At 46.5% G+C, this 27,569-nt stretch overlaps 3 protein-coding genes and 1 long non-coding RNA gene across 10 annotated transcripts in view; 2 read left to right on the top strand and 2 right to left on the bottom strand.

Moving 5' to 3' along the window:
- Positions 1–246: 246 nt before the first annotated feature.
- LOC122231844 lies at positions 247–1,753 on the top strand. The gene is made up of 2 exons (XR_006209099.1): positions 247–360; positions 1,449–1,753. It is a non-coding gene; the product is annotated as an uncharacterized LOC122231844 (long non-coding RNA).
- Positions 1,726–7,033, bottom strand: LOC102953185 (dual specificity protein phosphatase 13). Of its 2 annotated transcripts, none has more exons than XM_007095641.3 (4): positions 6,957–7,033; positions 5,520–5,693; positions 2,904–3,124; positions 1,726–2,182 (listed from the first exon to the last, which is right to left on the bottom strand). In XM_007095641.3, exons 2-4 carry the CDS (start codon positions 5,690–5,692, stop codon positions 1,980–1,982), a joined length of 597 nt encoding a protein of 198 aa, XP_007095703.2. In that variant the 5' UTR covers position 5,693; positions 6,957–7,033; the 3' UTR covers positions 1,726–1,979. The 2 variants fall into 2 exon arrangements, with proteins under 2 accessions (XP_007095703.2, XP_007095701.2); XM_007095639.3 differs by having other exon boundaries at positions 6,558–7,028.
- A 5,804-nt stretch (positions 7,034–12,837) lies between these two features.
- On the bottom strand, positions 12,838–15,783 carry LOC102954222 (dual specificity protein phosphatase 13). Its single transcript, XM_042961024.1, has 3 exons — positions 15,635–15,783; positions 14,648–14,865; positions 12,838–13,037 (listed from the first exon to the last, which is right to left on the bottom strand). Exons 1-3 carry the CDS (start codon positions 15,781–15,783, stop codon positions 12,838–12,840), a joined length of 567 nt encoding a protein of 188 aa, XP_042816958.1.
- Positions 15,784–18,480: 2,697 nt separating this feature from the next.
- SAMD8 (sterile alpha motif domain containing 8) overlaps positions 18,481–27,569 on the top strand; it is a 49,872-nt gene continuing 40,783 nt past the window's right edge. For 3 of the 6 annotated variants that reach the window (XR_006209334.1, XR_006209333.1, XM_007095633.3), the window contains exon 1: positions 18,481–18,704. Coding sequence is in view for 1 of the 6 variants with exons in the window: in XM_007095633.3 (XP_007095695.2) it covers positions 18,531–18,704 (174 nt within the window). In the remaining 5 variants the exon portion in view is untranslated. Of the gene's footprint in view, positions 18,705–22,010; positions 22,436–22,654; positions 23,242–27,569 lie in introns of those variants that run through there. The other 3 variants (XM_007095631.3, XM_042961008.1, XM_007095632.3) reach the window with 3 other exon arrangements.

Here is a 27,569-nt window from a genome sequence, read left to right on the forward strand (position 1 = left end):
GTGCCAACCTGTAGTTGTGGTCCACGCAAGCACAGAGCTATGCCTGAGGGCAGGGTCATAACCAGGGTGTGGGAGCCATGGGAGCTTTGAGACCATGGGAAGAAGCCTGGTCAGAAACAGCCAGTTGGAAGAGAATGATAAGGCACCAGTAAATTATGATTCAGAGTGACAGGTGATGTCACAGAAGGTGGGTGGACACTTTGGTGGTTCGAAGAGGAGCACTTCTCTCAGGTTTGGAGGGTCCAGGAGGGTTTCCCAAAAGTAACTGCTAAACTGAGACCTCATAGAGACCCCAGTGAAAGTGGGGGAGGGTGGTACACTCAGGTGGTACAACCTGAAGGATGTTTCAAAGTGCCAGAGGTAAGAGAATGTGGTGCATTCTGGAAACTGCAAGTGGATCTACCATTTCTTAATTACACAGTGTGTATAGAAACAGAATTACAAGAGATAAGGCTAGAGATACAAGAAGGTTCTCAGATAATGAAGTATCTTTATACTTTGTCAAGGTGTTTGTACTTAGGGGGTTGTAAGCAGAGTGGCAATGTGATCAGATTTCCATTTTAGTAAGATTGTGTATGGAGATTGGAGGGGCAGGGCTTGAGGCAGAGAGACCAATAGTAGGCTGCTGCAAGGATCCAGTGAGAGGTGAGGGTGGCTTGAACTTGGATCCTCACAACAAAGATGAAGCTAAGTGAGCGGGTCCCAAAGGTATTGAGGAAGTAGAATCAATAGGCTAATTGTAGGAGGGGACATGATACCCATCACTGACTTGAGCAATGGTGGCTGTCAGAATTCTTCACGAAAATGAAGAACTAGGAAGAGTTCAGCTGGTGGGGTGAGGCTGCGGAAAAGCTCAGCTGAGTTTGAAATTCAAGTGCAGCATTCAAATAGAGGTGGGCAGTGGGATACAGAGGTTTGAAGCTCAGGAGAGCAAACCGGGCTGACTCAGAGGAGTCATCAGCCTAGAGATGTGAACTGAGGCTGGGGGTGGGGGCAAAGGGACCCCCCCCCCAGCAGAGTGAGAACTGTGAGGAAGAGAAGAGGCAGTAGCCAGAACCATGAGAAACCTCGAGGCTTAAGGGTCAGCTGGAAGAGACAAGGGCTAAATAGGAGCAGCCTGAGAGGTGGGAGGAGAGCAGCCCGTGACACTTTGCTCCAGTTGAGGAACCTGGGGCTTTTCATATTGTGCTATTAGGGCACAAACGAAGAATCTTGGAACTAAATGTTTTGCTGCTTCATAAAACCATCCTTCACCCAGGACTCTTGGGCTGTCTCTTCCCTAGACCCTCTTCTCTCAGTTGGTGCTTGTTTTAGTCTGTCCTTTTGAAAGTACGCATAAGTGAAAAGATTCAAGAGATGTTATTTGTACAGCAAGTTTTGATGATCGCTTTTTGATGGGGTGGGCATGGAGGAGGATGGTGACGGACTGAACCTTGGTCTTTATTCAGACAACCTCGCTCTTGGGTGATGATATGAGGAGGACAAGATGAGGAAAAGGCCAGCTAATTCTCAGCGCTCGTACTCCCACTCCTCCCTTTTGTACCCAAGGCAGATACTACTAATTGATCCTCATGTGCCCTCTTTCTTCACGAAGACTCAACATGGACTCATACTCTCTCTGTAGGCTGCCAACATGCTGACTCAGAGCTGGCAAGCCTTCTGGACTCTCGTGGCCATCCTGAAAGTAAGCCACCACCCCCACAAACCACCAGAAGATCTCCTGTCTTTATTATGATGAACATTTTATTATAGAGACAGACTGAACTCTCTTTTGTATAAAGAATCTTTGGATTGGGTCAGGGAAATCCACCTGCTAAAGGTCACCACTCAATTCTCCCTGCTTCTGCCTCAGCTAAGCCCCCACTTGCTATTTATACCTCAAGGTCACTGGAAACAGCAGAGGCTGCTGTCCCCAGGGCCAGGCTGGTTGGGTTGGGCCATGCTGGCCAGAAGGTCAGGGCTTCTGGCTGCTCACCAAGTCAGAGCCGCCCCGTCTCCCGCCCCAGTCGGTTGTCCAGAACCTGGAGCTGCTGGAGGAAGCCCGAGTTGGGGCAGATATCACGGTGGGCCTGCACCGTCTGGATGGCCTCCACCAGCGTCATGTTCTCGCAGATCATGAGGAAGGCCAGGACAACTGTAGCAGAGCGGCTCACCCCCATAGCACAGTGTACCAGCACACGGCCTGTTGGAAAGACCCAACCTAGCGTCAGCTACCTGCCCTCACACTGACCACCCACCCCAGCGGGAATTGGAGATGCTTCTGGCCATCCTTCAGCCCACCTATCACAGCACCCTGGAATACTGACAATGTTCTTACAGTCAGATGGGGCAGCTGAGGCCCAGAGAGGGAAAGGGACTGGCTTAAGGTCACGGAGCAAGTTAGTGGCCCAGCTAAGGTTAACAGCTGGGATTCCCTTCTCCAGGTCCAAGGTGCTTCTTCTGGCATCCTTTCCAACTCTGCCATCCTGTTGTAAAGGATGGGAGAGGGGACAGTATTCCTGGAGTCCCCTGGATTTGTGGTTGATTAGAGGGAGTGTCCCTTACCCCCTTAGTTCTGCCCTCTCCTCTATCCCTGCAGCCCTATGCCAAGGCCTCATCTTAGAGGGGTCTGTTTAGCCTTTGCTAGGTTGTGTACCTTCTGCCCAACGCCAGACCTCTTACTGAGGGATGGTTACCCTGAACCACATCAGACCTTAGCTATGTCTGTGATTGTTGGTCCCCTGAAGGGGACACTCACTAAATGGTAGTAGCTATTTGCTCCATGGGGTGGGAGGGTTGTTGAAGATGTTTGTAGCTCTGGACACCCCACCCACCAGTGCTACTGGGAAAAGTGCCCCAGATCCCATCCCCTCACCACCATCCCTACCCCCACCTCCACCCCAGTGTCTTCCCCAGCAGTTCACCTTTAGGAACACTGAGGGCAGTCCGGATGTATCGAGCAACAGGCAGAAAGTAGACACTGAGGTCGAAGAAGGGGTTGTCATCAGCCTCAATGCCATAGTACTCCAAGGGCATTCCGCGGTAAAACTTGGCACCTGTGTCCACTTGAAACTTGCCCGCAGCAACATTCACGACATGGGTGATGCCCAGCTGGGTCAGCTTGTTCTTGTCCCGGGCTGCGTACCTGCAGGGAGGGCATGGGGACGTTGAGAGGTGGGGCAGGTCTCATTGGGTCACCTCTGGCTGGGCTGGAACTTGTCCCCTTCCCTCCTCTGCCACCCCTCCTCCAAGTGTGAGACTAGAAACAGTGAACAGGCCCAGATGATCAAGACTCTGTTTCATGCAGCCCAACTTTTCTAGAGGGCAGTTTGGCCACATGCATCAGAAGCCTTAAAAATATGCATAATATATTGGGGCACCTGGGTGCCTCAGTCGGTTGGGCGGCTGACTACAGCTCAGGTCATGATCTCACGGTCTGTGAGTTCGAGCTCTGCATCGGGCTCTGTCCTGAGCGCTCAGAGTCTGGAGCCTGCTTCCGATTCTGTGTCTCCCTCTCTCTGCCCCTTCCCTGCTTGCTCTCAGTCTCTCTCTCTCTCTCTCTCAAAAATAATAAACAAAAAAAATTTTAAAAATATATGCATAATATATACATCCTTTGCCTCAGCAAATCCCCTTCTAGGAACTTGAAAAAAACCCAAAATGTGCCCACAGACATATATAAATTGGACCTAATGATATTCAAGATAGTGAAAAATTGGAAAAAATCACTATCTTGTAATAGGAGACTGAGTATGGTATATCTAAATGAAATACTATGCAACCACTAAAATGTTGTAGATTGTTGCAGGTAAACAAGGAAAGGTGTTTGTGCTATATTGAGCATCTGTGAAAAATGCAGGTTACATTGGGGCACCTGGATGGCTCAGTCAGTTAAGCGTCTGACTCTTGGTTTCAGCTCAGTTCATGATCTCACAGTTTTGTGAGTTCTGGCCCCACATTGGGCTCTTCCCTGGCAGCTCAGAGCTTGCTTAGGATTCTCTCTCTCTCCCTGTGTCTCTGCTCTTCCCTCACTAGCACTGTCTGTGTCTTTCTCAAATAAATAAATAAACTTAAAAAGAATGCAGGGTACAGAACTTTGTTTAAAAATGTTTTCAAAGGATGTGTGGTTCCATTCAAAAAGCTTTAAAAAAAAAATCTTTCTACATAAAGGAGATTACAAAATGGGACTAGAAAGAGGTATCATTTCTGTAAAAAAAAAAAATGTGACAAAGCGTTTATGTCTGTATATTTTTATTTTTAACGTTTATTTATTTTTGAGAGAGAGAGAGAGACAGAGCACAAGCGGAGGAGGGGCAGAGAGAGGGAGACACAGAATCTGAAGCAGGCTCCAGGCTCTGAGCACTCAGCACAGAGCCCGATGCGGGGCTTGAAATCACAGACTGCGAGATCATGACCTGAGCAAGTAGGATGCTTAACCGACTGAGCCACCTACATGCCCCATGTGTGTGTATTTTTAAAAAGTCAACAAGGATTTTATAACTGGTTATCTGGTGCAGGGAAAGCATATTTGCCATATTATTTATAAGATATTGAACCATATTTTCTAAATATTAAGGAAAATGTCTGAAATCCACGTATATTCATCCATATATTCCAAATTTTAGGAAAACTTTTGGGGAAATGACTCACAATTCTACTTTCTTTATACATATACACCCTATAGAAACTTGGTGTGTGTATTCCCAGGAACCATGCACTAGACTGTTCCTAGGATCACTGTTCATAATAGCCAAAAAGTGAAAACAACTCAAATGCCCACGTACAATAGAATGGATGAACTATGGGATAGTCATACAAACAAATAGTATGCAGCAATGAAAAATGACTGAGCTTCAGCTGCATATAATGCAAGTGAATTTTACAACACCGAGCAAAGGATGCCAGGCACAAAGAATCCACAATAGGATTCCATTCATATGACTTTAAAAGACAAGCAAAACTAACTACATTGTCAGGTATATAGGTGTTAAAACCATAAAGAAAAGCAAGGAAATAATTATTTCAATACTTAGTAGTTATCTACAAGGAAAGGGATTATGATGACTGGGACTTCTAGGGCATAAGTAATGTCCTATTTCTTGTCCTGGATGGCTAAATGGTTCATATGTGCTCTATACACGTCTCTTTTTTTCTTTTTTCTTTTCTTTTTTTCTTTTTCTTTTCTCTCTCTCTCTCTTTTTTTTTTTAATTTTAGAGGGCGAGAGAGAGAGTGCATGTGTGTGAGTGGGGGAGGAGGCAGAAGGAGAGAGAGAGCAGAGCCAGATATAGGGCTCGATCCCAAGACTCTGAGATCGTGATCTGAGCTGAAATCGAGTCGGACACTCAACTGAATGAGCCCCTCTATGCACTTTTCTTATGTGTATTCTGTTTCCACAGCTAAAATTAATAGTAATACAGAAGGAAAGGAACATGTGGAAAGAAATGGTGGGAGGCAAAGAGGGTGCCACCTCTGCCCCTGGAGGACTCTGGGAGAGGCTCTCCTTCTGTCCCCTCTACCTCCCACCGTGGGTAGTACTTACGCATCTCCTAGGAAGAGGTTGGGCCAGACCTCATTGATGTGGCTCAGCATGGCAGCCCGACGGACCCACAGCAAGCGCTGTAGGGAGGCCAGTGTGGGTGGCTGGTAGGGGGACACCCGGACTGCCCCATGGATCTTGGGCCTCCGGAGGTCCTGCTTCTGCAGAGAGTTCATTCTGAAACACAGTGGACACTGTGGTGGTTGGGGGCAGGATCCCTACCTGTGGGTCAAGCTGATGGAAAGGCCCAGGCATGGTGCAGTGCCCAGGTGCCACTGGGATGCTGCAAAAAGGGCCTCAGTTATTTTGGATGAGGTTATTAACCAGCTCAGGTGGGGCTGAGGCCTAGACCCTTTCCCCAGGGAACAAGGGAATCAATCCCTTGTCACCCCTGTGAAGCTGAGAAGCTCTCTCCTGCACTTTCCAGAGGTCCCTGATGGTGGAAGCTTTGGCTTCCGAGACAAGGCCCTCGGAGTTCCCTGTTTGTAGCAACTAGTCAGTGAAGACCCTGTCCCTTAAGTCACAGGTACTTGGGACTTTATAGGGATGAGGACTTCAGATGACTATGGCTCTCAGAGGGCACCTACGGAGGCCCCCACATCCTGGCAGCTCATCTCAAGCTCCCTCCTCTGCTACTTCCCCAGGTCCCCATTCCCTCCCAGTTTCAGGTGCTTGAAGGGCAGAGCCCATCTCAGGAATAAGGGGGCCTGGGCCATGAACTGACATTTGTTGGTATTTCTGTGCTAAGTAAACTGATGCTTTTATAGGCCTGAGGCCTCACTTGGGGTAGTTCCCTATTTTACATAGGAGGAAGCTGAAGGTCAGAGAGAATTTTTAAGTGATGCCCAAAGCCATATGGGTGATAAGTAGCAAGGCTGGGTTTTCCATCCAGTTGTGTTCCTTCAGTTCTGTCTCTAAGCCTTCCACTTGCCATCATTGGGGACTCCAGAGAATGGTCACTACTAATCCGTCTGTCTCTACATGAGAGCCTAGTGTTGGGGTCACACATCTGCCTATAGGCCCTGGGATTTTCCTCCTTACCCCCATGACTCAGGCCAGTGCTGAAGATCAGGCCTCACCCAGGGAAGGTGAGTTGTGTCAGGAGTCATCTGGCTGAGGGTGTCTGGGACCCTGCAGAGCTGGGTTATCTGTGGCACCAGAACCTGGGTCTGGTGCTGTGCTGGGAAGGAGTGCCTATCTTGGCTAATTGTCCCTGGCCCCCTCAACCAGTAACTAGGGAAGGTACAAACTGGGAAGAACATCTTTTCTCTTTGGTAGGCAGTTCCAGGACCAGGAAGAGAAATGGGCCCCCAGGAGGCCACTGGCTTGGCCAAGCTCACCCAGCGGGTAGCCAGTGGGCAGGGTGGAAGTGAAGACCCAGCTTTCCCCTTCATCCCCCACTGTGACCTCTCAGGGCAGGCTGAATGGCCTGCCACCTACCTAGGGCATGGTCTGGGGCCAGGAATGGGGGAGTGGGTACAGGGACAGGACTCAGCACATGAGCGGAACTGGGCTGGGGCAGGTTCCGCCCAGAACACAAACGCTGTGAAGCGGCTAGAATTCCAGGTCCTTCCCTTGGAGCCTGTGGGGGTGGGGTCTGAGAGCAGATCTAGGCTGCTGTAGACTGAAGCATAGTCCTTTCAAACCCTCTCTGCTTGGCATCTCTTTGGGATGAAAGGCTTTTGGCCCTGAGCTTCCCATGTCCAATGGAAGCTACCTGAAGTGCTGGAAAGAGAACTTTGGAGGGAGGGAGGACAGCATGGCCATAACTCATTTGGTGGCCTCCAGCAAGTCTTTGCTCCTGTCTGGCCGATGGTCTGTCTAATGTTTAAAATCCTGGCCTTGCCTGACTTTAGGATTCCCTGGGGGTGTGACCTGAGAATGAGAGCAGTGGCTGGGTTTGCGGTAGCTACAGGGTAGGGAGTGGCATAGTGTGTTGGGGTGGAGAAAGCCCCAGGCCCCAGGGTTGTCCAACAGCCACACTGGTCTGCCGCCAGCAGCTGGAGCTGCAGGAGATGGAGCTCTGGGAAGCCTGGCAGACCCACACTGGCCTCTGAGCTTGGCGTGGGGTACTTCCGCCACCCTGTGGCCATTGGGTGCATCGCAGTCCAGCTGTGCCAGGGAGCAGGCAGCCAGGCTCTGGCTGACACAGAGCTGGTCCCAAGGGGGCTCCTGGGAAGAGGAGGAACCAGCAGAGGGATCAGGAATTGGGGGCTGTTAGGCCACAGCCCATGTTTCAATCTCCTAGGGGCCTTAGACCCAAGTCTGGAGAATGGGGGCCTTTTCCTTGGACTTTGGGGTACTCCTTGTCTGGTCCCACCTAGGTTCTCATACCTGATGCTCACAGATGTACCCCACATTTGTCCACTCTTCCTACTGGGGGTCCAGTCCCCTGCGCAAGAACTCATCCTTCAAGCTCCAGGCACATCCAAGGAAGGGAAGTCAGTGGCTACAGCAGCTCCTCTGGTTTCTGCTGCCCCCGGACCTGGACTGACTCCTCCTCCCACATCTCCTTGGCCACCACAGAGTGAAGCATGTGCCCAACATTTAGTAGGGACAGGTCAGGCCTGGCTCTTCTCCTCATTCACTCTGGCCCTCATTCTGCCTCCTTCTTGTGTCTTCTCCCTAAGCTGAATACCTGCCTCTGTGGGCAGTGGTTTCTCTGCTCTTGTGCTGCCGCTGTTGACAAGTTTAGGTATTTGTTTTCTGTCTTTGTGTGTGTCCCTCCTCCTGTCTATGCTGCTCTCCCCAGCCTCTCGTAGGAGCTCATGCTCCTCCACAGCCCCCGACACACCACTCTGCCTGCTGGCAGGCCAAGGCACAGGCCTCCTCAGGGCGGGGGGCAGCTCTTGCCATCCACCTCCTCAGCTGAAGCTCCAGACGTCCCCCTGGCCTTCCCTCCTCCCCAGGCTCTCTGCTTCCCCCTCCTCCTCCCCAAGCAGACCAGATGGGACTGTGGCCACAGGAGAGTTGAGGCCAGAGATCTCAGGGCAAGACGAATGAGGAGTCTGGTAAAGGAAGCCTCGGGGAGGGTGGCAGGCGGGCAGCCAGTATGAGCTGCCAGTGGGGCTCTGCACTCAGCACGCAGGCCCTGGAGGAGGACAGATCTGGGCAGTTCTCAGGTCAGGTGTTTGTATGGTCTTCTTCGAGCCAGTTTTTTCATGGGGCTGCTGTGAGAATTTCATGAAATACTAAATGTAAGGCACCTCCCACAGGGTCTGCCTTATGGTAGATGCCTCCAGAATGGTGCATCTTACTATTATTATCATTACTACTATTATTACTCTTACCCTTTCAAGCCTCAGCCATATCCTGGGTAGAGGGTAACCTCCCCCAGGACAGTGAGGCTTAGTCTCTGTTTCTTTGTGTCTCTTAAGGTTTTTTTTCTCTGTCCAGCAATAATTGTTATTATATTCACCACCTACTAAGAATGGACTGTGTACCAGACAGAGCTAAATGCTTACATTTTCTCATTGGATCATCACAGTACCCTTATAAAGCAGATAACGTTATCATCCCCATTTTACAGATGAGGAAACTGAGGCTCAGAGAGATTAAGCGATGTGTTCAAGGTCACGCGGCCAGTAAGCATGGGATCCAGGATTCGAGCCCACATCTTTCTGACTATTCTGCTCTTGTCTGTGCCTGTATCTCTAGCCCACTCTGTCCTCCAATCTAACCCAGTCCCTCCACAACACACATAGACACAGGTGCCCTGACCCTCATGACTCAGCATGCTCTGTGGCCCCCCTGAAATAGGGGCACTCACCCACCTGTGGGGATATCTGGCCCAGGCTGTGGTCTTCTCTGACGGCCACTTTGTGCTGCCGGCTTCCAGCTGCCTGTCTCCGCACACTTGATGCTGTTTCTATTTTTTGATTTGAGTTTAATTATAAAGCATGATGTGCTGCTCCCCTCTTCTGGCCTCCCCCTGACACTCCCAACTCACCCACTGGGTCCCTGGCATGGTCAGTGCCAAGCCCAGCCAGGCATCTGGCCTTGCTGGGAGTGGAGGCAGCTCGCAGGGGTCTGCTATGGTGTGTATGCATATGTGGAGCAGGGAGAAAGAAGATCCAATAAGCCATTTTAAAAGCTCCCTTGGCCTTCGAGGGTGGTATGAAGGATGGAAAGAAGGTTAGAGCTAGAAGGATCTTCCATGGAGGAGGACAGAAAAGAGACTAGCCAAAACCAGACACAAACTGGCAGTGATGTCAACATCAGAACTCAGGTCCAGGGGTGCTTAGTTGGGAGCTGAGGATTATAGGACTGGCCCAGGATTAAGATCTAGAGGACCCAGGCTGAGGGAAGTGTGGGTACACTTAACAAAGCTGTAAGTGGGGTTCAGAGCAGGACTTTAGACCTGCGCTGGCCTGCCATCAGAGGCTGTGTGTCCAGAAGCTACTCTGCCCTCTGCCAGGCTCCTCTTTCCTCCAGAAAGTATTCCTAACCCAGGTCTCACTGTCCCTTGAGGTCAGCAAGATGGTGTTTTAGGTCCTTCCAAGGCCACTGTGGTCAGTTAAGGACCTTGGATTTAGGCCTGTTAAGAGTCCTTCCTGCTCTCCAGATACCCTTCTCATATATACTTCAGGACTCCTCCACACACACTCCCAGATGACAGACACACACAGAGACATATGCACACCTGCTGCCACACCTACAGGGTGACTCTGAAGTCCGAACTCCAGGGAGCTAGGGCTCAGCCCCTGCTGGGGTCCCTTGAGCCCTGGGGAGAGCTGGTGGAGGCAGCTATGGCTAAGGGCAATCATGAACACTTAGAGTCCCCTCCCACCCTCCTCCCATCCTCCCACCCCAGGAAACTTGGAGCCCCTGCCTAAGGAGCCTCAGGATTGGCTGAGAAGGCAGACCATTCCCACCTGCAGGGACTGAAGACAGTGGCTGGCAGGGAGTGCAGGCAGCGGGAGGAAGCAGATGGAGTAGCAGGCTCTAGGGCGGACTCCACACTGGGTTCTTACCATCTTCTTGGAATCCACCTGGGCCAGAGCCTCCAGCAGCACCAACAGGACCAGTGCCAGGGCAGCAAAGTGGCACAGCCCTGCGGCAGGGAGTAATGACGAGCTCTGGGGAAGAGATGAGCTCCATGTTATAGGCAGGCAACCCAAGTCCCAGAATGGCTGGGACTTGTCAGGGCAGAGGCAAGAACTGCCATCTAAACCTGCCTCTGCCTTGAGTCCTCTATGTAAGGTCAAGTGGGTACAGGTGCTGGGAGAAATAAGGCAGGTCTGGGGCCTAGGGCTCATGGAGAGAAATGACCTTTCCCCAAGGCCCCCTCATCTTTCGGAGTCCCTAGGTCTGCTGTGTATGGCCATATAGGCTGCACACTGCACAACTCCTGGGGACTCCAGTAGCACAGGCTGTCTGGTGGGTGGCACCTCAAGGAAGTGTGCAGTGCTGCAGCCCAACTGATTTCCCCCAAGCCGCCTGATGGAGAGATACTGAAGTTGGAGGTCAGGGCATTTAAGGGTTCCAAGCCAAGGAAGTGGGGCAGTTGGGCATAATCAGAGATCTGCTTTCCACCAGTTTCCTGAACCTGTTTAGAGGAGAGAGCAGGATGGGAACGTGCCATTCTTGTCTCCCTCTTGGCTCCGCATACCCACAGAGCTCCGCACAGTGGTTTCCCACCCAGCTCAGCCCTAGGCCTAATCCCAACCACGGCTATAACCCTAATTTTCTTCCATTACACTCACCCCCAAACTCTAAACCTATCTCTCCGTCCTGCTCTGATCCCCATCCCCAAGATGCTTATCCTTCTGAAAGTATCAGGAAGGGGTCAGTGTTGCTACATGGCTCCCTGGCAGTGGTGCCAGTTAACAATTCAGAAACAAGAACAGCTTTTAGTGGGGGGCAGGGCAATTCAGTCCACATCCTGGGAAGCTCTTGGTAGGAGAAAGCTACCACTTTTCCAACTCCCAAGAGAGCCCAGGCCCATCACCCACCCCTAGCTGGCAACCCCTCTGAGCCAGTGGGCACTGAGGCACAGAGCCCAAGTCAGGGTTGAGGAGAGATGAGGGAAGGCACAGCATGGGTAGGAGGCTTAGCTCCCTGGCTGATGGCCCTCAAGGGGGATGTGAATGTGAGGCAGGTGGGCTACTGGGGACAGACAAAACAGACCCAGCCTCAGCATGGTGAGAGAAGAAGGGCAGGTGACACTGCAGCTCCCTCACAATGCTGGTGCCAGCACAGCCACTCCACCACAGGAAGAGACGTCCCTGTGGTCTCCCAGCTGAGCTGGAGGAAAACAGGGCTGATGCCAAAGAAATTGAAGTAGCACCTCGGTGACCGTTTGTGGGCCGGGAGCCTGAGAAGCAGTGTTGCTGTTGGGAGCAGCCAACTCCTTCTACTAGGCAGCTGGAGATACAGGAGGCCCCCATCAGGAGTGGGGAGACCTGGGGGAGGAAGTGTTGAGGATCTGTTCCTCTTCTGTAACTTAAGGACCATCTGTTAATGCTCTGAATGCACTGCACATGGGGCCGCAGGACGGAGGGTAAACGGAAGTAGAAAGGAGCTGGATAGACCTTTAATGTCCTACAGGGGTCCTCAGAACCTGAGAGGGAATGAAGTTAGGGAGGCTGCTTCTGTGGATCTCTGAGATCAGATTGATTGGGGGAGGACAGGTAGGGAGTGGGGTACTGGGTCTGAGGCAAGGAATGGAATGGCATGATGGCAGGAGAACTTTATATCAAGCTGGGCTCAGGTAAGGAGGCCATGGCTGGTGGCAGGAGTACCTATACTCCTTCACCATTGTGAGAAGGGTGAGGCAGGGCTGAAGCCTGGAGTGACAGCTGTAGCCCCATTTTCCCCCCAGAGCTGGAGCTGGGATCTGGACCTGGGAAGGAGGTATGCAGAGGTGTGGGAATGTCCAGACAGCCCACAGGTGTCAGGACTGGCTGTGTTGCTGCCTCAGTGGAGTTCAGGTGAACCCCCACTGGCTTTTGGCCAAGGAAGCAGGGCAGGCCACATCAGAACCAAGTAAGAAGGCCTCACCTCTTCCATTATATGTTTTCCACCTCTTTCCTTCCTAACATTTCCATCCTCTCAGGGGTCTGAAGAACATGAGTAGGCTGCAGGAGAAAGGCTCCTTCTGGAAGGTTGCCTTAGCCAGGCCCCTTCAACCCTCCCTCTGGCTACACATTAGCCCTGACAACGCACTTCTGAACTGGTCCCATTCCATGTCCCCTGCCAGCCCTCATGGGCCTTCCCTTTCCTGGTTCCCCATCCAGCCCTGACCTGACCTCTCACTTCTTAACTGCACCCAGTCTTGCCCCTCACCCCCTCATTCCCTGCCCAGCCCTCACCTGGCCCCTCAGCTCCGGCCTGCACCCCGCAGCTGCTGGTCCAGCTGGCAGAGCTGGTGGAGGAAGCCTCGGTTGGGGAAGACCCATCGGTGTTGCCTCACGGTGATCACTGCTTCGCGCAGGGACAGCTGCTGGTGTAGCATGAGGTAGGCCAGCACCAGTGTGGCAGAGCGGCTCACCCCTACCACACAGTGCACCAGGACCTTGGCTGAGGAAGACATCCTGGTGAAAGACCCTTTCCCACCAGCTGGCCCACCCAAGGGCAGGGGTAGGGACCCAAGTTCCTTTCCCCGCTCTGCCTTGGGTGTACTATGTAACCCTGGGCAAACCATTCAGCCTTTAGGGTTCCCAGTTTCCTGATCAGTCAAATGGGTATATCAACACCCTTTGCCTCCCCTTGGGATAGGGTCCAAATTCCTCAACACACGGCTTACAAGACCCTCCGTGAGCTGGCCCCTGCTAACCTTACAGCTTCATCACAGGCTGTCTCACCCCAACCTTCAGATCTAAGAACACTGGGTAACTTTGAGTTCCTTAAAGCTCTTATGGTCTCTGGCCTCCAGCCCTAGAACATGCTATTCCAACTACCTATAGCTTCTCTAGCTCATGGTCTGACTAATGTTTAGTACTCATCTGTCAGGTTTCAGCTAAGACATGATTTCCTTGTCCAGGCTTTCCTGACCACTCATGGTATCACTTGAATCACAGAGCAGCTCATCCTTTTTGCATGTGGCCCAGTGAATACTGCTGTAGAGGGAAGTCTCCTCACTTCCTGGTCCTCTGGACTGAGCACCCTTGCCCTGTCCCTGGTCTCCCACGTCTCTTCACATTTACCCATTCAAAGGAATAGTACCCACAATACTCCACATTTTGACCATCTTTCCACAAAACATATAAGTTTTGATTATGCAAGTTCCATTAGAGCAGGGATCCTGCTTTGTCTAAGTGTGGATTTAGTACCTAGCTCAGTGCCTGGCACAGAAAAAATAATAAATAGCTGGTAAATGAATGCTTGTAAAACGAATGTCAAAGTGCTCTAGATGTTAAAGAGTGCTGTGAGCCATAGTCTTGTCTTTCCTGTCACATAGATGAGAAACTGAAGTCCAGAGAGGGACACTGGCTTGCCCAGGGTCAGGTAAGAAGGGGCATGGCCCTTACCCAGGATAAACACAGAGTGCGGGCTCCAGTTTCCCCAGCCTCCTTTGTTCTACCCTGGGTATTAGAAGTTTGTTGGTTTTTTAGGGACATATGGGTGGCTTAGTCAGTTAAGTGTCCGACTTCAGCTCAGGTCATGATCTCACAGTTTGTGGATTTGAACCCCGCATTGGGCTCTGTGCTGACAGCTCAGAGCCTGGAGCCTTCCTTGGGTTCTGTGTCTCCCTCTCTCTATGCCCCTCCCCCAGTCATGCTCTGTCTCTGTCTCTCATAAATGAATAAACGTTAAAAAAAATTTTTTTTAAGTTTGCTTTCTTTTCCATTTGAAAATACTTTAGAAACCAGACATCTAGTTACTAAATGGCAATTTCTCAAAGCTGAATGATGCAGAGAAAGAACTGTTCTGCTATTTGTGAAACTTGGCTTTCAGTCCCAGGACTGCTCCTAACTCGTGACATGACCTTGTATTCTAGGCCTCAGTTTCCCTGTCTATGAAGCAATGAAGTTGGATAAATTGTAGTAGCACTGAGCAGAGGATTTTTAAAAACCTGAAGGCTTTTGAAAAACTAGAAATGGGAGGGCACCCATATTTGAGGGGAAACTTGATATCTCGCCCCCCAATGACTGAGCAGGTTGGAATATGAGTTCAGACCCAACTCCTACCCCCGGGCGTGCTGAGGGCACGGTGGATGAAGTCAGCTGCTGAGGAGAAGTAGGCACTGATGTCGAAATTGGGGAGGTCGTGGGCTGGCACGCCCAGGTAGCTCACACTGCTGCCATAGAAGTCAGGGCTGCCCTGACAGTAGAGTCCGCCGTGGGCTGCATTCAGCACATGGGTGATGCCCAGCTTCCATAGCTCAAAGCGGTTATTTGCCGTGGCCCTAGGAAAGGGAGGAATGGGACTGGTTGCTGGCTAAGCCATGGGGTCCAGAAGAGAGGTTTTGTCTGGCTCCCTGCTTCAGGGGGACAGAGCCATCAATATCCAAAGGGTACCAAGAAGGAACCCAGTAAACTTGAGCCCCGGCCTCAGAGCTTTCTGGTGGAAGGGTGGGTGGTATAGGGAGTTATCTTCAGACCCTCTTTGCTACCTGAGATGATCTGCTCCTGCCTTAGCCAAGACAGGAAGGAAAGAATTGCTTCAGCTCTGGAATCCAGCTGCCCCTCCTTTCCTGCCCCATGCCCTCCCACGGACATCTGGCCTCTTGTGGCCACCACCTCGTACCTGTTTCTAATTTGCAAATGTTTAATGACACCTTCCCTGATTCACCTTCCTCACCCACTCTGTGTCCAGAGGAGGCTGGACTCAGGAAGGGGAGCTTTCTGTCCATCCCATGTCATACCAGAAAGCACCATTCCCCAGGCCTCTGTCCCTGAGACTCGCCAATTGTCCAGGATATATCAGAAGATTTCAGAATCCTCTGGGAGCTCCAATCATCCAGGCAGGCAAAAGCTTTCCTCCCCCTGGTGGTCACATCTGATCACTGCACTCACCCCCGCACACAGGAGTCCTAGAGTCAGTCCCTGGCCTGAGATGTGCAGCGCAGAACTATTTCTCCTTGTGCCACCCAACCCCTCATCTCTGGTAAAGAGCCCAAGAACTGTCTCTCCTTGTCCCCTTCCCCACACCCTTTCCGATGAGCTATCACTCACGCATCTCCTATGTAAAGGTTGGGCCAAACTTCGTCCACGTGGCTGCAAGAAACTTTCCCTGCCCTCAGGAGCTCCTCCAGTTCCAGAACGCTGGGGCAAGGCGTGGCTGCGGCATCTCCCCTCAGCACTGGGACTGAGGCTTCAGCCATGGGCCAGCCCACCCAGCCCTCTGTCTCTGCGGTCACTCCTCTTCTGCCTCTCCAGTGTCATTTCTCCTTCCTGGAGATTGGCAGGGACAGGTGGGACAGAAGCAAGTGACTCAGCAAGTCGTGGGGCCTCCAGAGAGAACAGGACATTTTTCCCCCCAAGTTACTCCCCTAACCCCAAACTCCATGACAACATAGAATCCATCGTATCTTTGCAAGTTATTTTACTTCTCCACCTGGGTTTCTTCATCTGTAAAGTAAGGATAATTGCAATTACTTCAAAGAATTGTGAGGATTAAATGAAACAAAGGATATTCTGTATCTAACACATCGTAATGCCTAAGAAACATTTGTTGAACTAAGAGGCTTTGGGCCCTGAGGAAGGCTATTTAGTTCTGAGGACTGAGTTAAAGTGGAGATCCAGGGTGGAGAGGGGGTGATTGATTCCAAGGATGAGTGATAAAAAAAAGCACCGCAGGTCTGGGTGGGCTACCAATTGGGTGGGAACCATATGGCTGCTGAGTGAGCCTCTGGATTATGCAGCCCAGGGAAAGTTTCGAGGGTTGTGGAGTCAGAGTAATGTGGAGAGGAGGCAAGGAGGACTTCATCTCAAGGATGCCATGGGGTTTGTGGGGGAAGGTTTGAACAATGGTTCTGTACTGAAGATGGCTGATTTCTCAAAAGAGAAAGCTGAAATGGACTGTGTATATCAAAGGGGGGAGAAGAGAAGTGAATGTTGCCCTAGACTTCTAAAGAGCCAAAAGGACTGTCATCAGAAACATTTTGGGGGCGCCTGGGTGGCTCAGTCGGTTTAGCGTCCGACTCCGGCTCAGGGCGTGATCTCTCGGTCTGTGAGTTCGAGCCCTGCGTCAGGCTCTGTGCTGACATCTCAGAGCCTGGAGCCTACTTCAGATTCCGTGTCTCCCTCTCTCTCTGCCCTCCCCCGCTCATACTCTGTCTCTCTGTCAAAAATAAATAAACATTAAAAAAAAAATTAGAAACATTTTGGGGATGGGAGGGAGATTCCCCTGCTTACAAGGGCTTTTGTCCCCACAACAGAAACTAAGAAAGCTCTATATCTGCCCTCCTGTCAGAGGCAGTTATGGGCAAAAGAGGTAAGATGCCTTGCCCGCTCTCAGGTGAGTTCGTGAAGGCCCTGATGGGTTGGGAGGAATATGATTTGCTGTGGTGATGGGGTTTTGAGGTGGTGGGAGTTTGGAGCTGACAGCCAAGAAAGAATCCTTGAAGACATCTTTGGTGCAAAAAGGTGATTTTATTAAAGCCTGGGGACAGGACCCTGGGCAGAAAGAGCTGTGAAGAGTGACTGGTTATATACTATGGAGTTGGGGGAGGTAAAGTCCAGAAGAAGTTTCTTAAAGAGATTTCCATATGCTAAGACTCACAGATTACTGAAGGCCTAGCTATTGTCAAACTAAAGTTGTTTTTCCCTCTAGCAAAGCATTATCTTTAAGACAGTAGGGAGTTCCTGGAGATAAAACTATTGATAAATTGCCTTTTTCTTGTAATTTGTAAAATGATGGAGAGTCTCAGATTAACCATTTGTTTTCTTTTTTTTTAATGTTTATTTTTGAGAGAGAGAAACAGAGAGTAAGTGGGGGAGGGGCAGAAAGAGAGGGAGACACACAATCCGAAGCAGGCTCCAGGCTCTGAGCTGTCAGCAGAGAGCCGGTGGTGGGGCTCAAACCTACAAACCATGAGATCATGACCTGAGTTGAAGTCAGAAACTCAAGTGACTGAGCCACCTAGGTGCCCCTTGACCATTTGTTTACGTTCCTTTATTTTGTTCTCAGACAGCCTGAAAGTGCCTGAGGAATGTCACTCCTTTATTTTGTTCTCAGACAGCCTGAAAGTGCCTGAGGAATGTCACATATATCCCACGGGGGTGGGGGTGGGGGGTGTTGTTAGCTTGTGCTTTGCCCTCAGCTTGCCTTATGCTTCCTCATCAGTGGGAAGGCTCCCAACTGCCTCTGGCCTTGAGTCCAGCCTGAGGGTAAAGGCTACAGCAGGGCATCCCACGGGAGCAGTAGGCACTCTTGTCCCCTCCCCCCCAACCTGTCTCCATCCCATCAGAGCCTCCGAAGTCTGCCCTGCACTTGATGGGGAAGCAAGATCAAGGAGGGTTTGGAGCTCAGGTCACAGGTGGTTTTGGAGTTGGTTTATGCCAATTCTAGGCCAGGTTAGGTACTTTCTGGTAATGGAATGAGAAGAGTACAGAATCTTGTTAGATTTAAGAATACTGGCTTCGGCATGTATTAACTGCGGTACCTCAGGTAGGTTTCTTGGCAGTTCTGTGTTATAACACCCTGAGAGTTGGCACAAGGATTAAGTGAGATATTTATATAACATTTGGCATAAGCGCTGTCAGAAAGTAAAGGCAATAAATGGTAATAATGATCCCTGGATATTGGCTCTTGCAGAGGAGCTGGCTCCCTCCAAAGGAATTAGGTAATTTCTTGTTCCCAAACCCTATTTACTAATCCCATAGGCCCCACCCCAACTTCACCAGCCTTTTATTTTCTCCCACTTTGGCGTTGGGCCTGACGCATGCGCTCTCACACTTCCTTGCTGCGGTTTTCCTTCCCCCAGCCCAGCTTGAGTCCCGCGAACCTTCCGGTTTGGGCCCCACCCCCGCCCGTAGGCTCCGCCTCCCCCCGGTACGGCCCCTCCTCCCGAAGCAGTTCCGGTTCGGATTCAAGTGGCTCCCGGCGCGACAGAGACAGGCCGAAGAGATGCCTGCGCGCAGCCGCCACCGCCCCCGTCTCCACTCGGGCTCTCCTCCCCGGGCTCCGCCCCCGCCGCTCGAGGAGCTTCACTCCGGCGAGGCCCGGAGGGCCCGGGATTTCGACAGCGGCTCGGACGCCGACTCGGAGTTGGGTCGGGGGAGCCCGACCCGGACCGCAGAGGTGAGCGGCAGCTGAGCCTGACGAGAGCGGGGGGTTGGGGTCGCCTGCAGCCGAGGATGAGTTGGGAGTCAGGGGCGGAGCCGGGGCTCCCAAGGACTGGGGTCTGGAGGGGCCACAGGAGACGGTTGAGGGAGCCTGGAGAGTCGGCTCTAGAATGGAATCTGTGGGAAATGGAGGCTGTTGAGCCGAGAGCCTGAGGTGAGGTGGGAGAGTGGGAGACTGAGGGAGAGATGGCTTTGAAGAGACAAGGGCTTGGAAGGTTTTGAGAGCCGAATAGTGAGGGAAGCAGATCGAAGGGGTCCCGCGTGAATGCGGGACTGGAGAAAGAGATGCTCCAGGATTTGGCAGTGGGGGCGAGGCACCGCAGGAGCCGGGAACACGGTCAGTGTTGTTGCCTGGCGAGCGGCGGAACCCGGCTGTGAATGATGAGGTAGCTGACCAGAGTCGGGGGGGTGGGGGGTGGTAATTAGGGGAAGGATTTAGGTTTGATTGGAAAAGGGAGGGGCTGTCCGCTAGGAAGTCGTCTGACCTAAAGGGCCTTAAAAAGAGAAACGGGGTCAAGAAAGAAAAAGAGCCCTGGGGGATCTAATTTAGGGCTTTGGCGTTTTCACAGGTGTCTTTGAAAACGTCGAAGATCGCTAGGGTAATATGCTTGGATAATGGGGCTTTCTCATTTGTGAATAGGCGATCGTTTTAATAATTGGGGCGGTGTTGAACATTGATTTGCCGTAAAGACTGGGGGGAAGTAGTAAAAAGGAAGTGATGTTTGGAAAAGATAGTGAAGGGGGTGATTCTGAACATAAAGGTATCATTTTGGGTTTTCACTAACAGTAATAGCGTGTTTTTGTCTTTGTATTTTTTCTTCAAGTTTACTGTAAATACCAGACAAGTTTATATCTTTAAAAAAGAAGAGATTTAATACGTTACCATTAAATTAAAAAAAAAAAAACAAAAAACCTCAAAACAAGAATTTGGACGCTTAGGTTTTACAGAGACTCAGTATTGACTGGTTCCGCTTTGACAGTTTGAGTTGACACATTATTTTGACCACAGGGTAAAAATATGATCAATGCAGGTTAAAAGGGTTATAAAACTGCAGTTCACCCTTGAACACCAGGAGGTTGGAAGCATGCAGTCATAATCCCCTATAACTCTTGACTCTACAAAAACTTAGCTAATAGCCTGTTGACCAGGAGCCTTACTGATAACATAAACGATTGATTAACACATTTTGTATGTTATGTGTGTTATATACTGTATCCTTATAGTAAAGTAAGCTAGAGAAAAGAAAATGTTAAAATCATAAGGAGGAGAAAATAAATACATTTACAGTACCGTATTTATCGGGAAACAAGCCTGCATATAAGTGGACCTGTGCAATTCAAACCCATGTTGTTCAAGGGCCAACTGTCTACGTGAAATCACTGCAGCCCAGGAGTACCAGCTCTTTCTCTCACCCGTAACTCCAGGATTGGAGTCACCTCTTGAAAATTGGAGAAGTTCTTTTGATACATTTGCAGGACCAGTATTGATGCAATTTTGTATATATTGTATAAATAATATTTTTAGGAGAGTAATCTAGAAAAATAAGAATAGAGGATGCTTGTAGTTGTCAGTAAACAGAACTGGGATAGGTGGGTACACAAATGCTTTTTATAGAAGACGGTACCAAAACAATAATTGTGCCAGAAAAATAATGATTGCAATACTTATGTTCACTTTAGTATAAGTAAGTTAATTTCCTTTTGTAATTGTTAAATTATAACATGGCTTCAAGAAGTCTTTGACTTTAGCTATGTTTCATATGTTGTTTTACTTTTGCAACTTTTTATTTGACTGTATGTTTTGCACATTTGTTGGCCATTTCAAAACAAACTTTAGATCAAGTGTTTCTTCTCTAAACAGGTATCTACTATTTAATCTTCATGCAGTGAAAATGTACTTTATTGCAAAAACTTTTCAATTAGCTTATGTATATAGACTGTCATCTTCAAATGCTTAGCGGACTAGTAATTATTTCTTCAAAGGAGAGATGAATTCTTTGCTTTAACTGTTGTCAAAAGATTAACTCCCTTTTAACTTAATACAAAAGATATTTAGTTGGAAGTTACGTAGTATTACTATTGCTTATATCTCTGTTTACCCTCACCAGACAGATTTCTCTAAAGACCTTGCCTTTATACTTAGCTCTAAATAAAAGTCTTGGCATTTAAAAATTTACTGAATGGAACTGAAATAGAACTCTCTATTAAGGTTACATCTTAATATTACTATAACATTAAAGAAACTATTAAATGGAATTGTATAATTTTTAATGTTTATTTATCTTTGGGGGACAGGGGCAGAGAGAGAGGGGAAACAAAGAATCCAAAGTAGGCTCCAGGCTCTGAACTGTCAGCACAGAGCTCGATGTGGGGCTCCAACTCACAAACTGCGTGATCAGGACCCCTGCCAAAGTCAGACTAACTGACTGAGCCACCCAGGCACCCCTGGAGTTGTATAATTAACATATTAAATGCCTAATGGTTACTTTTGTTTCCCTTTGACAGTTCTCACTGTCCCTTAGTTGTAAAGAAAATCAGTTTTGTGGTAGAGCATTTTCCCTAAAACAAGAAGAAGCCATCATGACCACAGTGGCAGAACTTGCAGATATACTTAGATAAACCCATTTTTGTTTATTTTTTAAAACATTTTATTTTTACTGTTTATTTGTTTATCACAGATAAATCAGTTTTGATTTCAGTAGTACTCTCTGCATTCTGTAAAAACTCTCACATTGCACAACTACTTATAAAAATGTATTTTGCTAACCACTAAATCCTCAATGCATTTTCAAAACTTTGCCATAGTTGATTTGGAAGCATTTTCATGGCTTTTCTCAGAATTGAAATTTAAACACTGTTTTTGAGAAATTGTTGAATCACAGATGTTCTAATGAATATTATTATTTTGTCTTATAAGAATGACCATATTAAGTGGACATTCTTTGAAAATTCTTACCTTCTGGCCTGATGTAATATATGGTGTTACGTAGTGTGAATCTAACACAGCCATTGATCATGACAGTAATTCTTACTTTAGGTTTTACTGTCCTCTTACCTTTGAGAAATCCAGAAGTTAACAAAAATTGGAGAGCATGGACCAGGCACGCTTGGAGAACAATTCAGTGTTTACATGCTGCCTCTGTCACTGGTTGGTAATTTGTCACATGAGTATTGGATATGAATTTGTGACAGACTTGTGTGAATATTCCTAGGCTCCCCCCCCCCCCCCCCATATACACAGCATTGTCATCACTGGATCTTAAGCTTAACCTTCTAGTTGAGTCTAGACTTCATGTCTCCATATTGAAGTGTTCTGTTACTTCCCTACACATTGGGTCTTCCTGGTAATAAAATCACTTCAGTACAGAATGTAACATAATATGAGTTTATCTTTGCTCTTGCTTAGGATAGTAGAAACTAGGAAAACTTGGTTACAATAGTTTCATCACAGTCTTTCACCATAAAATAGTTTTTATCATGTGTACCTCAAAAGAGTGTTGTGGAGTCAGTGACCTATATTTATATTTGTCTTAAATTTTTATTGTGGGCTTAGGTGAGTAATTGTCTCAGTGGACAAGAGAGGTAGTATCTAATATCTTGATCCTTTGTTCTCTTAAAATTCTTGACAGGTAAGACATTCTATCTAGTAGGAGGTGAGAACCACGAATTCTGCTAATTTCAAATCTTGTAAGTTATGCCGTATCACTGAGTTATTGAAAATGTCTACAAATTAGTTTTAATTTGGAACTTCGAGACTAAATTAAATCAGTGTCAGTTTTATTAATGTAATATTGTCATGAAAGTCAAAGATTGCCAAAACTATACATTAAATTTTGAGTCCAAATTCAGTATATTTTCACAATATTGTGATGGGTTTTGAAATCTTGAGCCAGTTTCTCATTTTCCATCATGTCGATTTGATTTGGAGGTGTAGCATATTTAGAAATAAAGATTTTACCAATCAATATATCAAACTACTAGTCTTTCCAAATATCATTTTAGTGATTAGAATAAGAATTAGAATTTATATACTTCTTTGCTGGTATATTTCTTTGTACTGGCATGCAGCCAGATCAAGAACCCCTCATCAAATTTACTACTAAATTATCATCATTGTGTAAAACATTTTACTGCAACTGAGGGTTTAAACTGAGCAATATTGTCTAATTAGATTCTTACTCATTGAGCTGTGATAGTTCTGGATGTGGTATAGAATTAGATGCATCCTGCCAGTGGGAGTCTTAGTTTAAAGGCAAGTTGGAGCCAGAAAAAGTGTGGGTTCTTTGGTATACATGACAATTTTTTTTTTAATAGCATATGAGATTGCATGATCTGGACAGAAAAAAACGTCCCTGAACTGAAGTGCAGCCAAAAGAATGATGATGTAACTAAGAAGGCAATTTAATTTCTTCAAATGTGCTGCATCAAACTCTACTGCTCAGAAGTAGGACATAACAAAATAGTAAAGAATCACTGCTGGAGTTTCAAAAATGGTTGGTAGAAATTGGTTCAGGGTCTTTGTAACTTTTGAAATTATACCAGAATTCATAGATGTTTTGGAAACAATGCTCTGTGCTTAAGAAGGTAAACGGGGCAGGGCGCCTGGGTGGCTCAGTTGGTTGGGTGGACTTCGGCTCAGGTCATGATCTCGCGGTCCGTGAGTTCGAGCCCCGCGTCGGGCTCTGTGCTGACAGCTCAGAGCCTGGAGCCTGTTTCAGATTCTGTGTCTCCCTCTCTCTGACCCTCCCCCGTTCATGCTTTGTCTCTCTCTGTCTCAAAAATAAAAATAAACGTTAAAAAAAAAAATTAAATTAAAAAAAAAAAAGAAGGTAAACGGGGCATCTGGGTGGCTCAGGCGGTTAAGTATCCGATTCTTTATCTCAAGCATGATCTCACTGTGAGTTTGAGCCCCACATGGGGCTCTCTGTCAGCACAAAGCCTGCTTCAGATCCTTTGTCCCCCTCTCTCTCTGCCCCTCCTCCACTCATGCTCTCTCTAAACAATAAATAAACAAACGTTTAAAAAAAGAAAGAGAAAATTTGATGAAAAGATTTAAAAATAGGATTAAAAAAAAAAAATGGGATTAGAAAAAAAGCTGCATAGTTCTAAATACTACAAACTGCAGAGCTAAATGCCCAAAGTAAACTTCATTCTTCTACATTATAGTTTAGTCTTCTTACTTTCATAAAAGTTAATTTTATGCTCTGGCTTATGGATCTGCAAACTGATAGAATTTGTCTGTATTAAATGTATAATAAGTAAGCTTTATTATGTACAATTGGATTTAATGTTATTTTAGCTTGAGTTCACTATAATGTTTAATTGTTTTAAGGAGAATATATTTACTATATAATTTTTAAAAATCTCTTCCCCTCTTTTTTAAAAAAATTTTTTAATGATTTGTTTATTTTTGAGAGAGAGCATGTACAAGCTGGGGTGGAGGGTGGGCAGAGAGAGGGAGACACAAAAACCGAAGCAAGCTTCAGATTCCATGCTGTCAGCACAGAGCCTGACACAGGGCTCAAACGCACGAACTGGGAGATGATGACCTGAGCTGATGAAGTCCAACGTTTAACCAACTGAGCCACCCAGTCACCCTTCTTCCCCCTCTTTTTTGTCTTGGGATATGGTCACTTGGAAATTATAATTTAAAAAAATTTTACTGTATGCCAAATCAGTAATAACTTTCAAAAACAGCACATTTTGTGTTCATGAATCAAGTTTAATCAGTTCTAAATTCCTTTAGAGGCATTCGAATGAATGGTTTTTAAAGACAATATATGGTTTTTAAATAAGACAATTACTTCAGGTTATACTCTAGTATTTTAGATTACACATGATCGAGTGAAACTACAAGAAAAATCCAGCATATTTAAATTACTGTCATCATATGAACCTCAACATTGGTTCTGAAAACACACAGAAGTAGTTTTTGGGGCACCTGGGTAGCTCAGTCAGTTAAGCATCAGACTCTTGGTCTCAGCTTAGGTCTTGATATTAGGGTCGTGAGTTTGAGCCCTGCATTGGGTTCTGTGCTGGGCACGAAGCACACTTTAAAAAAAAAAAAAAAAGTAAAGTTTTCATTTTGTTCATATATCCTTTGTATTCTAAAGATTGTATAATGATAACTTGAAAGTCATTTTGGTCTCTTATGTGTTTGTATAATTAAGACCACCAGGATGGTTTGTCTATTTCCAGTTATTGGTACCTCTCACTTTTTTTTTTTAAGTTTATTTATTTTTTTAGAGAGAAAAAAGGAGAGAGAGAATCCCAAGTAGGAGATTCTCAGGGATTCGCCATGCCGACAGCAGAGAGCCTGACTTGGGGCTCAGTCTCACAAACTGTAAGATCATGACCTGAGCCGACATCAAGTGTCAGAAGGTTATCCAACTGAGCCACCCAGGCGCCCTGTGCCTGTCACTTTAGGAAAATTTCCCAAGTTAATTGTTAAGGTATAGAAGTACTTTTTTTTTTTTTTTTAAGATTTTATTTTTAAGTAACCTCTACACCCAGCGTGGGACTTGAACCTACATTCCTGGGATGAAGATTCTCATGCTCCACTGACAGCCAACCAGGCACCCCTAGAAGTACTTTTAGATGTCAACAATAATCAATTATCATCAACCTATAACATATTTTTTTTAAATATTCATATGTTCCTGTTGAAATATATTTTTATTTAGTTAAACTTGATATTAAGTAAGTCTTTATATGAGAAACTCAGGTTGAGTTGAAGTCTACACCGATTAATTGGAATCACTATTGTTATTTTACTTTTCAGTTTGTTCTTTGATTACATTGTTGTTTCCCTGAAAGGTAATTCCATCTTGAGCAAAACCTTATTAAGATTTTACAGCTGTTTTCAGATATTCATAATTATTTCATATTAACCCAAAGGTTGAGTTAAGAGTGGGTTTGGGGGTACCTGGGTGGCTCAGTCGGTTAAGTGTCTGATTCTTGATTTCAGCTCAGGTCACCATCTCACAGTTTGTGAGATCCAGTCTCATGTCAAGCTGAGCTCTGCGCTGAGCATGGAGTCTGGTTTGGATACTCTCTCTCCCTGCCTTTCCCTTGCTCGCTTGCTCTCTCTCTCTCTCTCAAAATAAATAAATATACATTAAAAAAAAAAAAAGAGTGGGTTTAACTATTAGTTGATAGGTGACTATCCTAATGATTTAATTTCAGGCCTAGCGCAATACTGGCAGAAAGAGGAGTTAGTGAGGATGGCAGTATTAGCTTATATTTACTGAGCAGTTTGTATTTGCCAAGCATTATTACAAAAGCATTACATGTTTTAGTCCATGTAATCTTAACAATAAGCCTGTGGAGTAAGAGCTAGTATTCTCTCCATTTTGCAGATAAAAATAATGAGGCCCAAGGAGATTAAGTAACTAATGCAGGGTCACATAGCTGTGAGTTGTAAATCCCTGATTTGAATCTAGGCAGTTTGATTCCAGAGCCAGCATTCTTAACTGCTATGCATTCTGGGTTATTTGTTGAATTCTGTTGCAGAATAGCTTTCTGAAATTTATTTAACTCTCAACCCTTTGTTTCTTAAGCTGTCAGTTGAGGAATTGTACTAAATCTTCCATTCAAGTCATTTCCAATTCTACCATTTTAAGAATTCTGTCATCCTGATTTACAAAACATTGTATGTTTAATATTTCTGATTAGGTTCTGTTCGTAATCTCTTGATCTCTTAAAGTACAAAGGTTAAGTCATTTTCCAAAGTCACACTGGTAATGGGTGATGGTGCTGGATCTGCAATTAGATATTTTTTTGGACCTCTTGGGCTTGTTAGTTGCCTCACTATTTCTTTTATTTAGTGTATATATGCATACGTAGATTAATAATTGAGTTTAATTGATTTTCTTTCTTAATTTTCTATTCATATCTTATTTGTGTGATATGCTTCAAACAGGGAGAAATAATATTGTTTTCATTTTCTTTAAAGAGTCTTCTCTTTGGTTATCAAGTATTATATGCTTATTGTATAAAATTTAGGAATTTTAGAAATGTTTAATGTAGGTAGTGAAGGAGTCCACTGGAGGAGAACTCTTAATAGTTTGACATTTTACTTATTTAAAGATACATACATATGATGCATCTGCTATTTTTTAGGACATTTTGCTCCTTTAAATTTTTTTTTAACTTTTATTTTGAAATAATTAAAGATTCACAGTATGTTGTGTAGATAGTACAGAGAGATCCCACATACCTTTCACTGGTTATATCTTACATATTTATAGTACAATATCAAGGCCAGGAAATTGACACTGGTTCAAAATGTGTGTGTAGTTGTGTGTTACTTTAGCATGAGTAGATTTGTGTAACCATTGCACTGATTAAGATATAGAGGGGCACCTGGCTGGCTCAGAAGAGTATGCAACTCTTAATATCTGGGTCATGAGTTCAAGCCTCACATTGGGTGTAGCGATTACTTAAATAAATAAATTTTAAAAGTTAAAAAAAAATTTTTTTTTAAATATAGAATTATTCCATCACTATAAGGATCTCCCTTGGGTTACCCTCCACCCTCAATACATACTCTTTCCTGTGTTCCACCTGTATAATTTTGATATTTTGAGGATATTACAGAGGGAATCATACTGTATATGACCATTTGAGATTGGATTTTTTCCAAATAGCACAATGCCCTTGAGATCCATCTACTTATTGTATGTATCCATAGTTTATTAATTTTTATTGCTAAATAGTATTCCATGGTATAGATGTACCACAGTTAAACTGTTCACATATTATGGGATATTTTGTTTTTATACACCTTTCAGCTATTAAAAGTAATAAAGCTGGGGACATT

Source organism: Panthera tigris, chromosome D2 (assembly GCF_018350195.1).
Source record: "Panthera tigris isolate Pti1 chromosome D2, P.tigris_Pti1_mat1.1, whole genome shotgun sequence".
NCBI lineage: Eukaryota > Metazoa > Chordata > Mammalia > Carnivora > Felidae > Panthera > Panthera tigris.

Excerpts from the sequence above, each read along its gene's own strand:
- LOC102953185 (XM_007095639.3), bottom strand. The coding sequence starts at position 6,910 with ATGAAGGGGAAAGCTGGGTCTTCACTTCCACCCTGCCCACTGGCTACC. Across the intron at positions 5,694-6,557 it reads CACTGGCCTGAGTCATGGGG|AATGAACTCTCTGCAGAAGC; the intron begins GTAAGGAGGAAA and ends ACTGTGTTTCAG. Across the intron at positions 3,125-5,519 it reads AACCTCTTCCTAGGAGATGC|GTACGCAGCCCGGGACAAGA; the intron begins GTAAGTACTACC and ends CCCTCCCTGCAG.
- LOC102954222 (XM_042961024.1), bottom strand. The coding sequence starts at position 15,783 with ATGGCTGAAGCCTCAGTCCCAGTGCTGAGGGGAGATGCCGCAGCCACG. Across the intron at positions 14,866-15,634 it reads AACCTTTACATAGGAGATGC|GGCCACGGCAAATAACCGCT; the intron begins GTGAGTGATAGC and ends TCCCTTTCCTAG. Across the intron at positions 13,038-14,647 it reads TGCCCTCAGCACGCCCGGGG|CCAAGGTCCTGGTGCACTGT; the intron begins GTAGGAGTTGGG and ends TGTCTTCCTCAG.